Source organism: Sinocyclocheilus rhinocerous, unplaced genomic scaffold, assembly GCF_001515625.1.
Source record: "Sinocyclocheilus rhinocerous isolate Xijiao unplaced genomic scaffold, SAMN03320098_v1.1 scaffold633, whole genome shotgun sequence".
NCBI classification, from domain to species: Eukaryota; Metazoa; Chordata; class Actinopteri; order Cypriniformes; family Cyprinidae; genus Sinocyclocheilus; species Sinocyclocheilus rhinocerous.
The window spans coordinates 147,377-160,173 of NW_015654568.1; the positions used below are offsets into that span (position 1 = coordinate 147,377).

Consider the following 12,797-nt stretch of genomic DNA (forward strand, 5'->3'; position numbering starts at 1 on the left):
CAATTTCACAAAGAAATGTGCAGCATTTTGTCCAAGCAATAATAAAAGGATACATTTAATTTATAATTTGTCTTAAATCTCATTTTGTAAAAAAAAAAAAAAACCTGAATCGAATCGTGAAATCAAAATCGTGAATCGAATCGAATCGTATCGTGAGTTGAGTGAATTGTTACATCCCTAATTTTAACCCTACATATAACTCCTAAACCCAGGACAGCTTAGATGTCTTTCAAAGTCCTCTTAAGTGAAATCCATGTTTCCACCAAGTAAACCATCTATAGCAATGAGATCAAACCCCCTGCCTTACTCTTACATTAAAGGGTTAGTTCACCCAAAAATGACAATTCTGTCATTAATTACTCACTCTTGTGTTGTTCCAAACCCGTAAGACTACTAAAGTTACGAAGCTACGAGAATACTTTTTTGCGCAAAGAAAACAAAAATAACGACTTTATTTCACATTTTCGTCTCGTTCCGAAGATGAACGAAGGTCTTACGGGTTTCGAACAACACGAGGGTGAGTAATTAATGACAGAATTTTCATTTTTGGGTGAACTAAACCTTTAAGGTTTCCTTAGTAAAAACAATCTCTTAAGAGTATTGTAAATAGCTAAAACTCCTAGCTATGAACTAGCTCTAGTTAACTAAAGAGGACTAACTAGATAAGGAGGACTCCTAGTGGCAAGATAAAAAATCTTTGTGAATAAGGCCCTTGGTGTTTGTAATAGTAAGTAACTAGAGTAATCAATCTGGTTTTAATCATCATCAAGAGTCGACTCCAAATGTTCGAATCAGGAGAGTCTCGACTCTCAATTCCAAGCACTTCAGAATCAAATAATCCATTCTTTTTGACATCGATTTCCCACCGTATAGATTTTGCAACATCTCTTTCCCTCAATGTAAAAATCAGTCATTTGAAGTTTAATGGATAACTTTAGGATGCCTAAAGTTTTATCTCCAGAATGCCATTGACATACTGACATAAGAAAAAAAATATTAACATAATTAAATTGTCATGGCAACAAACATATTTTCAACTTAAAAAAAAAGCTCAAAAATACACTTTCTCAGTTCACTCATATTGGGCAGGTGTGGCAAAAAAGTAACTTTTGGACGTTGTTTGTGAATATAAAGCCGTAACAACAGGAACTATGGGTAGGGCGTGTCCGCTCAGGCAGATGAGTAGTTATATTTAGTTGTTTTTTTTTTTTCTTTTTACACAATCAGTGCAATAGAGCACATTTCCTTTGTGGGCGGGATGCCAAACACCACCCTTAGAGCCACGGTCAGAGGGTCACACACACATACACATTTTATTAAACAAGATTTTCTTTGCAAAAGCATATTGATGAAGTTTTACGATCTGTTTTTTACGAAAATACATTAAAGGGCCGTTTCTTTTTTCTTTGCATACATGCTGTGGAAAAGCTGGAATAAAATGCTGTTTTGCAACAAGTAATTATAAAAGTAGCACACTAGTAACACCGATTCAGATTAGACATCCATGTGCACGCATAAACAACATATACATGTGTATAATTTCAGGCTAGACCCGCACCTAAAGATGCTCTCTCTACATTCCTGGGAAAGCTGAGCTTTTTTGGCTGCAGGGAGGGATGTACAGCTGCCAACACGTATATATCTTCATTAGCACACATGCGCTCGGGTTTGTGTACTCAACTGTGAGAGAGGGCGAAAAAGTTCAAACAAAAACTCAAGCGCAAGAATTCCAAACGATTCAATGACAAATTGAGACGAGACGAGGATTAGCTTGGCGATTTACACCTTCAATTACATTGTCAAAAGACACAAGGCTTTAGGGAGGACGTCTTTAGAAAGAGTTCGAATAAACGCTGCACATTTTAATCTGACCCCAAACCGTACTGGGCTGTAAACCAACCTCACCCATGAGAGTTCAAGCCCACTTCCTCTAAAACCTATAACTGTGATTTAAAATCTCAGGATTTGTTGAGGAGATCAGAGGCAATTTAAAGGTAATTTAAACCTTACCAAGAAGCGAAGTGCTAGGAATCTGACGTGTTAAATAAAACAAGTGCCTATGATCTATCAATGAAGAAAAGAGTGGTTGGCTGTCTTTGTTTTCAAAGGCAGATTCACAAATGTGGAACGTTTTAAAGTCGGACAAATGGACCCCCTGGGGATTTTATGGATACAAGGTGTTGCTTTTAAACCACAACAAAGGCCCATCGTCCATTGGAAGCAATGTAAAACAACTGTACGGAACTAGATTTAGTCTCGAGAGGTTTATGTTCGTCTCTATAAAAGAAAAAGATTACAATAATTTAACTTCAGGATGTGGAAATGGACCTGTGTTTGACAGGGTCACGGTGAATTCATAATATAACCAGTTCAAATGAATGTTCTTCGCATGCTACTTTTGATGCAATGCTCAGAAGTTATATAAATAAAAGCTTGGGGTTGGGAAGAATTTTTAATGTTTTTGAAAGAAGTCTCTTATGGTCACCCAAGCTGCATTTATTTGATCAAAAATGCAATAAAAACAGCAATAATGTAAAATAATATTTCAATTTAAAATAGCTGTTTTCTGTTGTAATATATGCCGATTTGATGCTCAAGAAACATTTCTGATTATTATCAATGTTGAAAACAATAGCAATCAATTTGGTGTGGTGGAAATGACAAAATTAAAAATATATAAATGTTTTTATCAATTTTCACACACCTCAGGCACTTTATTGATTTTATTTCATTTCATTTAAACTCTTAAATATACACAAGTGCCTGAAGTTGAGGAAACACCCAAATATAATATTTGTCAACAAAGAAAAAAAAAATCTAAAATTATTCCATGTTTTAGTTCACAGTGTCCTGGTGCAATAACAGCATTCTAGTCCACAATTCTGAAGCAGAAAGCAAGACAGTCATGACGGGCACATCTGGCAGTGATTGTGCTGCTTTCAGCAGATGTGAAATGATAGTGATTGGTCCCATTAAACTCCTGACCTGGAATATTTTTACTAATGTGTTCCCAACACAGACACACGCCTCACCCTAAACACCACAAAACAACATTATTACCCACACAAACCACATTTGAGCTGTTTGCACAATAGCAACTGTCAAACCACAGCTACATCCCTCCTGATACCACCAACATAGTCAAATAGTTACAAAAACGTTGAAAGAAGGCCACGGAAAAGCTCTTGTTTTAGAATCTCTTTTTAATTCAAATGAAACTTTAATCACTATTACATTTATTTTATTTAGCCCGATTTGAATCGCTTGCGTAAGACGTCTGGCCTCTCAGACCCAGCATGCACAAAACTGGCTGGGACATCAAACATTTTCGGCTCAAACTCATTTGAGTCAGCTCTTGGCATCTCGTGCTGGTTTTTTTCTCTCCCTCATGGTCAGGGTACGACCTCGTAACCATGGTGAAGGGCTGCTAATATCAATGCAAATGGATTCTCTGCTCGCAGGAATTCAGTCGGACCGGAGGAACCCCGAGTGCCACTCCAGAGGAGGAATTTTGATTCCCACAGAAAACCAAAAAGTATCAAACCTGACAAGAAAGAGCAGTTTATACAGCATCTATGATTGAAATTTAGGTGAAATTTCAGAGAAAAACTTTAGTTCCCTTGTCAAAAATGCAGCATTTTCATTGTGATATCTTGTTTGTGTTAATCTAAAGAGCTTTTCTTAATCACTTATTACTATGCTACGCTAGTAGGCTAGGCTGTTAGCTTGCTAAATTATGATTTCTAAATGATAAAACAACAAAAGGGAAATGCTAAGTTCATAGAAACATACATTCAACAAACATTCTTGTTGATTTTGAAAAATGTATACACCATTTTCAACAAAAGTTTACATTTGACTCTAAAATTGTCATGCGGTGTAACCAAGTAAAAGAAATCCTTGCTGAATAAAAGTATTAATTTCTTTCTTTCAAACATAAAAATCTTACTGACTTTTTAACAGCAGTGCATAAAACCCATAAAAATCACAGAAATCAATTTGGTGTGGAAATTACACTACAATTTTAAACAGTCGCAATTAAAAAAAAAAAAAGTCGATTCATTTTCACAATAAATATGAAAAATGTTAACAATTATTTTACATTATTTTAACATCATCATTATGGTATTAAACATACTAAACAAATAAATAAACACATAAATAAATAAAAAGTGCCTGAAGTTGAAGAAACACTATTATATATCTACAAACACAGAAGAAGAAAATATCTGAACTACATCTAAAATTATTCTAAAGTTCTATTCATGTTAGTTTTGGTTCATAACATCTAGATTTTTTTCAAGTTATAAAGTATATGATGAAATATTCATTCATAAATATTATGTTTTGAGGGGTTGCACCACATGACATTTTACAATCTGAATTAACCTTGTTTTGTCATAAAATGGAGACTTGTTGACTTTGACAGTCACGAGGTCTTCGGATGTTTTTTCATTTCATGTTTCATGTTTTTTTTGCTCCGCATGTTTCTGCACACTGGTTGCACCACATGACTTTAATTTGGCAAATAAAGCTAAATCTAATTTCTCCAAAATCATGCTCCACACAGCTGTAAATTAAACATCAAATATCTCCTAATTGGTTTCAAAGTCACGTTCTGCCTTCAGCGAGGACAGAAACATAACTTGAATGTGGAAACTTGTCCCATCCTCTTTGAACAGAAGGACGTTGAGCGTGTAAGAGAACATGGAAAAGGTCTCTTAGGCAAGACATAAGCCCATTCACAGTCAGTGAAAGGGGTCCTCAGTGTCACATCCAAAGCGGTCTCATGGGGTCTGTCCTTCTCTCACTTCCTGTGGTGGGATAGAGTTGTGTTAGGTCTGTGAGAACCATCTCTATGAGGCCTGTTTCCACCCACACATGTATAAAGAGATTATTCTGACCCTTATCCCACAGACACGCCATTCCCGACAATGATGCCGTCTTATGCCACACCAGCACTTCCAATTATACTACAGGACTTGTTCATGCTGCTCTGTCATTTATCTTGTTCATCTATAATCAAATAACCCAGCAGAACAGTATGTGGACATGTCTAAGACCGCATTATGCTGCTGTGCGCCCGTCTTGTGGGTTTATAAATCTTGCGTTTGACTGGTAGACGACAGGAATCTTGAACGTCAATGCAGATGTTTTTGTCCAATGGACTTCAGGTTGTAAAACTCTCATTTAAGGGGTCGTCCAATGATAATAAGAGAAGTTCTTCTCTTAAAAAGCATTTCTTGAGTCGAAAACATCACGAGAAAGGACATTTCCATGAGTCGACAAAAACCCATGTCCTTGACCCTCACTTATTAACGGTGTTGTGCGTTTGTAGTTAAAGAGCATTTTAGTGTTAGTTATTTGTAGGGCTGCACGATTATGACAAAAATCATAATTGTCGATTATTCCCTTAAAATTGTAATCATTAATTATTAATTTTCACAATTTAAATGTAATGATTTGTATGCCATTGTTTGAAGCAACTGCATACCATATTTTTAGATGAAAATAAACAAGCTGAAAACACTTTAACTGAAAAACTTATTGTTTTTCTAGTATTAAGCCTCAAATGTCAACTATACATTGGATTGGTTTATTCTTGAAATAATAACAAAAAAAAGTAAAAAAAAAAAGAAAAGTAAAACTAGGCATGGTAATATAATGTTATACTAAAACTAAAATTAAAACAATGGAAAAACCCTTAAGATAACCTGTAGGAAAAAAATATATATCTTAAGCACGCAGAATAACATAAGTGGACTTTGAACGATTAATTGCCGCTTTGAACGATTACGTAATTGTGGCATCCATAATTGTAATCACGATTAGAAATTAGAGTAATTGTGCAGCCCTAAGTACTTGTATTTTAAGTCTAGAACATTCAAATATTTCACAAAAAATTGCATTATTTTTGTTCACTGTTCAGTATGTAGTTAAGAACAAATAATTATTAAATGTTCTTATAGTTTGGCGCCACTTTCGCAAATTGTTTCGCCATACTTATATTTTTCATATTTACCAACTCAATTTACAGTGGCACTTTAATTTGCAATAGTAGACTTTAGCTGTTTTTACACAGAAACCCTCTCGGAAAAGTTGTTTATTTTTGTTTTACCATTTTTTTTTTTATTATTATTATTTCTTGGTGGAAATGGACTTAACTCAAATAAAACACAGCTAGTCAATTTTAAAATATGTAGTTAGTTAAAATCCCTAATTTACACCAGTTTATTGGCAGCGTAAAACACATTTACATAAAATAAGTGTTTAGCTACGAGTGCAACCTTTCAGTCCCTGCGCCGCATGCAAATAGTGAAAAAGAAAACCAGGATAAAACAAACCTGAAATTAGACTCATATGGAGCGGCAAGACCAAAGAAAGCGAGAGTAAGTTGCACAATAAAAACACCACCACCAGCACTCACACACGTTCCACACATCCTCAAAACAAAATGAAAAGTTTCCATGGCAGGACGCAGTCAGCATGTGGAGCTCATGTGTTTCTGATAAGCTTTAATGGGGAACTGTGAGGTAATGATGAAGTCATGCTTGTCCGTTGGACAGGTTCAAATAAAAGACTGCTTCTTTCCAAATGGTTTCATACTCACTCGAGCACTGACACACACTGTTAGGGCAAGCACACACACACACACAGAAATACGACTATAGTTTGCAGAGCTTGTCAGGGAAAGAGAAGATGAAATTACAGTTACAATTTGTGTTTATCTTTACACACGGCTGAATAGCAGATACTCTATATGTATTCTATATGTATCTGACATCAGAAAGCATACTGAGCCAGATGGAGCTGAGCCGAAGAAAAAAACCAACAGAAAGAAGTTCACCCTGCCCTGATCATCTGCAATATTCATGCGCTCCTTATGAAAAATGCGTGAAGAGAGACAAGCAGACACACCCGCAGAGCGGGAAAATAATGGAGAAAGAATAAAAAGGGCTCAAGTTATTAAAGACTAAACCATGTGACACTGATTTTAAATCTTGCCAATATTAGCAGAAAATTGTGTATCTACACAATAAACACAGTGACAGGACGAGCCGTATTGTCCAATTCGCATAAACATGACTCTCATGAAGCGATTCTTTTTACTGAGTCAGTCAAAAAGACTCACAAAACAACATTGAATGTACTGGTGAGTTTAGCGTTTGGAATAAAACTTGATCAGTCAAATGAATCACTAAACCACAAGTTAGTTTTGGTTACATTCAAATTGAACTGAACCGGCGGGAATCGTTACTGTATATCACATGATAACGTATAGCTAAAGACACATTCACAACAGAGTTCTGTTGTACAAAATAGGCCTGAAATGGTAATTTAAAGCCGAGTCTTGAATATTTGGTTACATCTTTACTACATACACTAAATTATTTTTGCCATAATAATCACAAAATATGCCTATAATGCCCAAAAAATGCTGAGTAGGTAGGCAGCTCACTATGTTTTTTAAGACAGAGCCAAAAATGTAAACACTCATATAGACTTGTGCCGGTATTCGGCGATATATCACGGTAATGAATATGCACGATATTGTTATCGTGGGCACTCAGATTTTCAAACTATTTTTGGAGGTTAAAACAAAAGTAACAAATGTAATTTTAATAATAAGAACTGAGAGCATAACAGAGAGCAAGTTCAGGTTTAAATTAAATATTAAAAGCTCATAAGAGGCTTTATTGCCCTTTTATGGCACATACACACCTTTCCCTGCAGACAAATTATTCTTCAATTTTTGTATCTCAAGTACAAGCTTGACTAAATTAGGATAATTTATGAATCAGGATCTCTAATAAGAGGATGCTAGAAGTAGCAGAATGCAAGGACAGCTTCAAAAGCACCACATCAATGCATGCGCCTTTGACTTTGACTATGCATCAGCAGGTCTTAACAATAAGGACGGCCTGCGGGCCCGGGGCCAATGTGTGTGAGAGACTTTTGAGCCAGTTGACAAAACAGTCTATGAGCTATTATCTTAAAGTTATTATTTATGTAAAGAAACCTTCACATTTGATGATATATACACACAAAAAGTTTAAAAATAATAATAATAACACACACATACATGTATGTATATATATATATATATCAGGGCTCGCAAAATTTCAAAATCCCTGGTAGCCCAGGCAGGCATTCTTCATATTTTGGTAGCACAAGATAAATTTAACTAGCCCGAATTAAAAAAAAAAAAAAAAAAAAAAAAAAAAAAAAAAAAAAAAAAAAAAAAAGACATTGGCTGAACTTCACTGCGGACAAATCAGCATGATCGAAAACTTCAGTGATTGTATATAAAAATAACTCAATTACATAAAAATTAACTAAAAATACAGAAAATTAATTCATAATTATATAGAGAAAAAGACTGAAAAATATTTTAAATAAAATATATTTATAATTTTTAAAATATAATGTATAATTATTTTTATTTTCAAAATATATATGTAATGTACTTTTTATATCTTAAAAATACATTAAGTATATATACACTGACGACAATAAGTATAATACAGTAAGATACAATAAACAATACAATTAATACAATAAATGAATTTATAATAATTCAATTAATCCATTACTAATATAATAAAATACAATACTTATATATACTGACACTGTGTGCATTAATGTCTATTTCACCTGACTAACACTAACAGCCCATGCATATTCATTCCTCTATTCATCTGCTGCATCAAACACAGTATCACTATGATTTAACACACTGCTGTCTAATCATGACAGAGCCGCAGCAGCAGCGCAGGGCGGGACGCGCTGGAACTTCAGCAGCGCTTCAGACGCGCGTCACAAACGCGTCCCTGTGCTGCGGCTGAAGCCACGCGGGACACCGCACAAATCCACTGAACACCGCCACAGACAGCCCTGCGCAGCCTAACCGAGGCCTGAGTAATAACACATCCGAGCAGAGCGCACTGAATGCCGCTTAACTTACCTTAACTTACGCGTCTGGAGAGTCGCGCGCAATCTGCTGCTTTCATTCAGTCCGCGTGCGCGTTCAGCGCGGGCAGCACGAGCGTTTTGAACTGTACTTCAGGGCAGTTGCGTGGAAGAGCGCGTGACGTCCCCAGCGCTGCGCAGACGACATCCGCAGAGTGATTGACGACGCACGCCGAGCTCAGCGGCTTCAGTTGATCCTCATATGATACCGATCTGAGGAAGCGCACTATATGGCAGGAAACCAGCGCTGCTCTGCGCTCGTCGCGTTTGAATGAGGAGCTAAATATGGCAGTCGGCGGAAAAACGTAAACTAGCGTTTTTATGGGGAATAATTGTTTAAAAATAGTAATATTTCTATTATTTATATAATTAATGCTTAAATGTTTCATTGATTCTTTAAAAAATACAGCGCTGAAAACTCTTTTTTATTTGTTCATTTTATCAACTATGTTTGTTCATTGATTATTGATAAAGTTAATAATAAATTAATTTGTCTCGAATTTTAATTAAATAATTAATATTGAACATTGTAAATGTCCTTTTTGTAAGTAAATAATAATAGGCTAATACAATATTTTGGTCCATGTAGCAATTACTAATATTGTTTCTAATCTATATCTGCCCCACACACAGTCATATTGACAATTAACTTGAGAAATGTTATTGCATTATCATTATACCAACTTGTACTTGGAATAACAAGAGGCATACTAAATAGATTTCGAATAGAATTCACGCAAAGGGTTAATCTAATGTCTTTATAAGCAAATGCTTCCATCTAGTGGTCAAAATGGTATTACATCACAATATAGTAGCGTGCTTCGCCATATAACGTGCAATGCTGTGATTGTGAACTGTGTATTGGCCATTACCGCACGAGTGTGAACCTTACCAGGGAATTTAAAAAAAGCTGTCGGATCCAGAGAATTTACCAAAAAGGTAAACTGTCCTTCTCATGAAAACTAGGCCTATCTAATGAAGAAATCATCTAATGAAGAAAACAGTAAATATTGTGTTCAATATTTAACTTTTCTGATCGATACACTACATATATAGGGCGGTTTACATTTGAATGAAGACACAACTGGTGGTTCTTACCAACAACTGTTATTAAAAGAGACAAGTGGGAAAATATATTGGAAAAACATATGCTGTTATTGAATCATAATCATAAACAAGCAAAGAAAACATTAGAAAAAAAACTTCCCACAGTAAAATGTTATACTGCCAGCTACAGAGCAACTATAACAAATAGTGAATTTCACAAACAACTACAAATAAACTGCAAGTACTGAATTAAATGTGAAGAAGAGTGTGGAGTGGTATTTTGGCCAGAAGCAAAGGTTTTTAAGTTTAGTTTTGGAATGTTATTTATTTATTTATTTATTCATTCACTTTTCTTTTACTTTTCACTTCACAAGACATTAACTGATGGACTGAAGTGGTGTGGATTACTTGTGGATTATTGTGATGTTTTTATCAGCTGTTAGGACTCTCATTCTGACGGCACCCATTCACTGCAGAGGATCCACTGGTGAGCAAGTGATGGAATGCTGAATTTCTCCAAATCTGTTTGGAAGAAGAAACAAACTCATCTACATCTTGGATGGCCTGAGGATGAGTAAATGTTCATTTTGGGGTAAACTATTCCTTTGTTAGTTTGTACCAACATCCTGCCGATGGCACCAAAAAAATGTTAGATTGAGTCTCTAGTCAGGAATATTAGATTCAACCCCAGACACTGGATCCCGTTAGAAAATATCTGTTTTGTCAGGTATCCATAATCAGTGTTTTACCAAATTTTGTCTAGTACTCAAAACTGTATTTAACAGTTTTCTATCATCAATCATTCTATCAGATGGAGAAAAGAGCAGAAAGCATGAGACAAAATGGTACAATGATCAAAATTTATTGAATAATCTTAGTTGTGTATGTTTCAATGCTCAGACTTCGTCTGCCTAGCATAAATCTAACAAGTGTTATTATATAGCCTCTGAAGGGCTGTTTGCACTTATTGTAAATAGACACTCCGATAAAATAAAGGGAACTTGTTTTGACATTATTAGTTATGGCTAAAGAGTGCACATATTTTTGGGGGCCACTGTTGATCTTGTAGTGAATTGAAATTACTCATCCTGTTTTTGTAACATCACAGAGACACCGAATTAGTATAAAGCACAAATCCAGCATAGAGGGGTTCAGTGAATGTGGTGTTGAATGTGTGTAAGTGTCTGAGTGTGTTTGTGTCAGAGATGCTGTAGAAGGACAGAATCCCAGCCGGCTCGTCCAGATACACTGCTACTTTGTTTAAGGGAGGTGCTGGGGGAGGAATGCGTGTTCCCATATTATCATGCCAGGCAATCAGTTTCTCCCCGAAGCAGCTCAGAATCCAGGATTTGTCATTGGCTCCAAACCTGCTTTCACAATCTTCACCTTTCCTGCCAATTCCTTCATATGACACGACCATATCACCCAACCCGCTCCATTCAGCTTCCCAGTAACAGCGTCCAGACAGACGCTCTTTACACAGAACCTGCGGAAGGCCGTCAAATCTCTCTGGATTATCAGGATATATCATTGGATCTGGATTACGCACCAACTTTTTGTTGCCGTCTGCAACAGACAGGAGATTGTGTGCCGTGTTTGGATCCAGTGTGAGATCAAAGAAATCTGCACAAAAGAAAAGAGAACACAATTAAGACCACAAAATATGTTCAAGAATCAAAGTGGTCAAATTGGACTTTTCGGTTCCACATAAATATTTTTGACCACATGTATACAGTAAACATTTTATACTTGAGATCTTATTCTGGTCTTCTGTAAAATGGTGTCCTGTGAAAAAAACGTAGGCTATGTGTAGACCTACATTTTAGGAGTTCTTCTCTACTCATGTTCTCTCCACTGTGTTCCATGATCCAGACTGTTAAATAAAAAGAAAAGCATAATGTGTCACCAAAAATGTTGAAGAAAAAAAAAAAAAAAAAAAAAAACACAAATGAAAGTTAAGAGACCAGCCAAAAAGGTAATTCGCTCTTTGCCACTAGGTGCCGCTTTTAGAGCGATAAAAATAGCGATTTCCCCGGTAACCCTGTACACAAAGCAGCATTGCGCCCACAAGTGCTGCTTTATCAGGCATTACAGGCTCATGATGAAATGAAAATGAGACCAATCGGACCAAATCACCGCAGATTAGCGTCATGGAAAGGAGGGGTTTGGAAAAATGAATCATTGAGCAAATCGTTTGGGAGTCGTTGAGTGAGAATACTTTTAATGCGCAAAGAAAACAAAAATAATGAATTTATTCTACAATTTATTCTCTTCAGTTTCAGTCAACGTGCATTAACAAGAGCACCACGACATATGCATGATGCTGCTGATGCAGGAGCCGGTGTTCTGTGATCTCTCATGAACGTGCATCGAAGACTGACATGGAAGAGAAGAAATTGTTGAATTAAGTCGCTATTTTTGTTGTTTTTTTGTGCACAAAAAAAGTATTCTCATAAAATGAAGTAATCTTCATTAAATTACGGTTGAAGCACTGATGTCAGGCTTAGCCTTCCCCTGGCCATGGGGAATTGGGGCAAAAATGCCACTAAATTGAACAAAAATGCCCCTGCACAAACAAATGAAATCTATTATTGTTAACTGTTGCTAACAAAGTGAATATGAATAGACAGTGTCGATTGCGGCATTAAATTAAGATCTGCTCATGTTGCACCATATTTCATTTTAGACGTTTTTACAGTGTTGCGCATTTAACCAATCACACACAATTCTGTTGAGCTTAGGAATGCAGTGGCCAATCAGAAGCGTTCAGATGAGTCATC

At 36.0% G+C, this 12,797-nt stretch overlaps 2 protein-coding genes across 4 annotated transcripts in view; both read right to left on the reverse strand.

The window, feature by feature from the left end:
* LOC107717656 (gamma-adducin-like) overlaps positions 1-9,071 on the reverse strand; it is a 95,218-nt gene extending 86,147 nt beyond the window's left edge. Inside the window, exon 1 of the mRNA XM_016524472.1 lies at positions 8,966-9,071. The gene's annotated coding sequence lies outside the window, so the exon portion shown is untranslated. The remainder of the gene's footprint in view (positions 1-8,965) is intronic.
* A 1,797-nt stretch (positions 9,072-10,868) lies between these two features.
* The window catches only part of LOC107717658 (stonustoxin subunit beta-like), a 12,469-nt gene continuing 10,540 nt past the window's right edge, over positions 10,869-12,797 (reverse strand). For all 3 annotated transcript variants that reach the window (XM_016524476.1, XM_016524474.1, XM_016524475.1), the window contains exons 3-4: positions 11,837-11,890; positions 10,869-11,640 (exon numbers count right to left, since the gene is read on the reverse strand). In XM_016524476.1, coding sequence (XP_016379962.1) covers positions 11,120-11,640; positions 11,837-11,882 — 567 coding nt within the window. In that variant the 5' untranslated portion in view covers positions 11,883-11,890 and the 3' untranslated portion in view covers positions 10,869-11,119. The remainder of the gene's footprint in view (positions 11,641-11,836; positions 11,891-12,797) is intronic.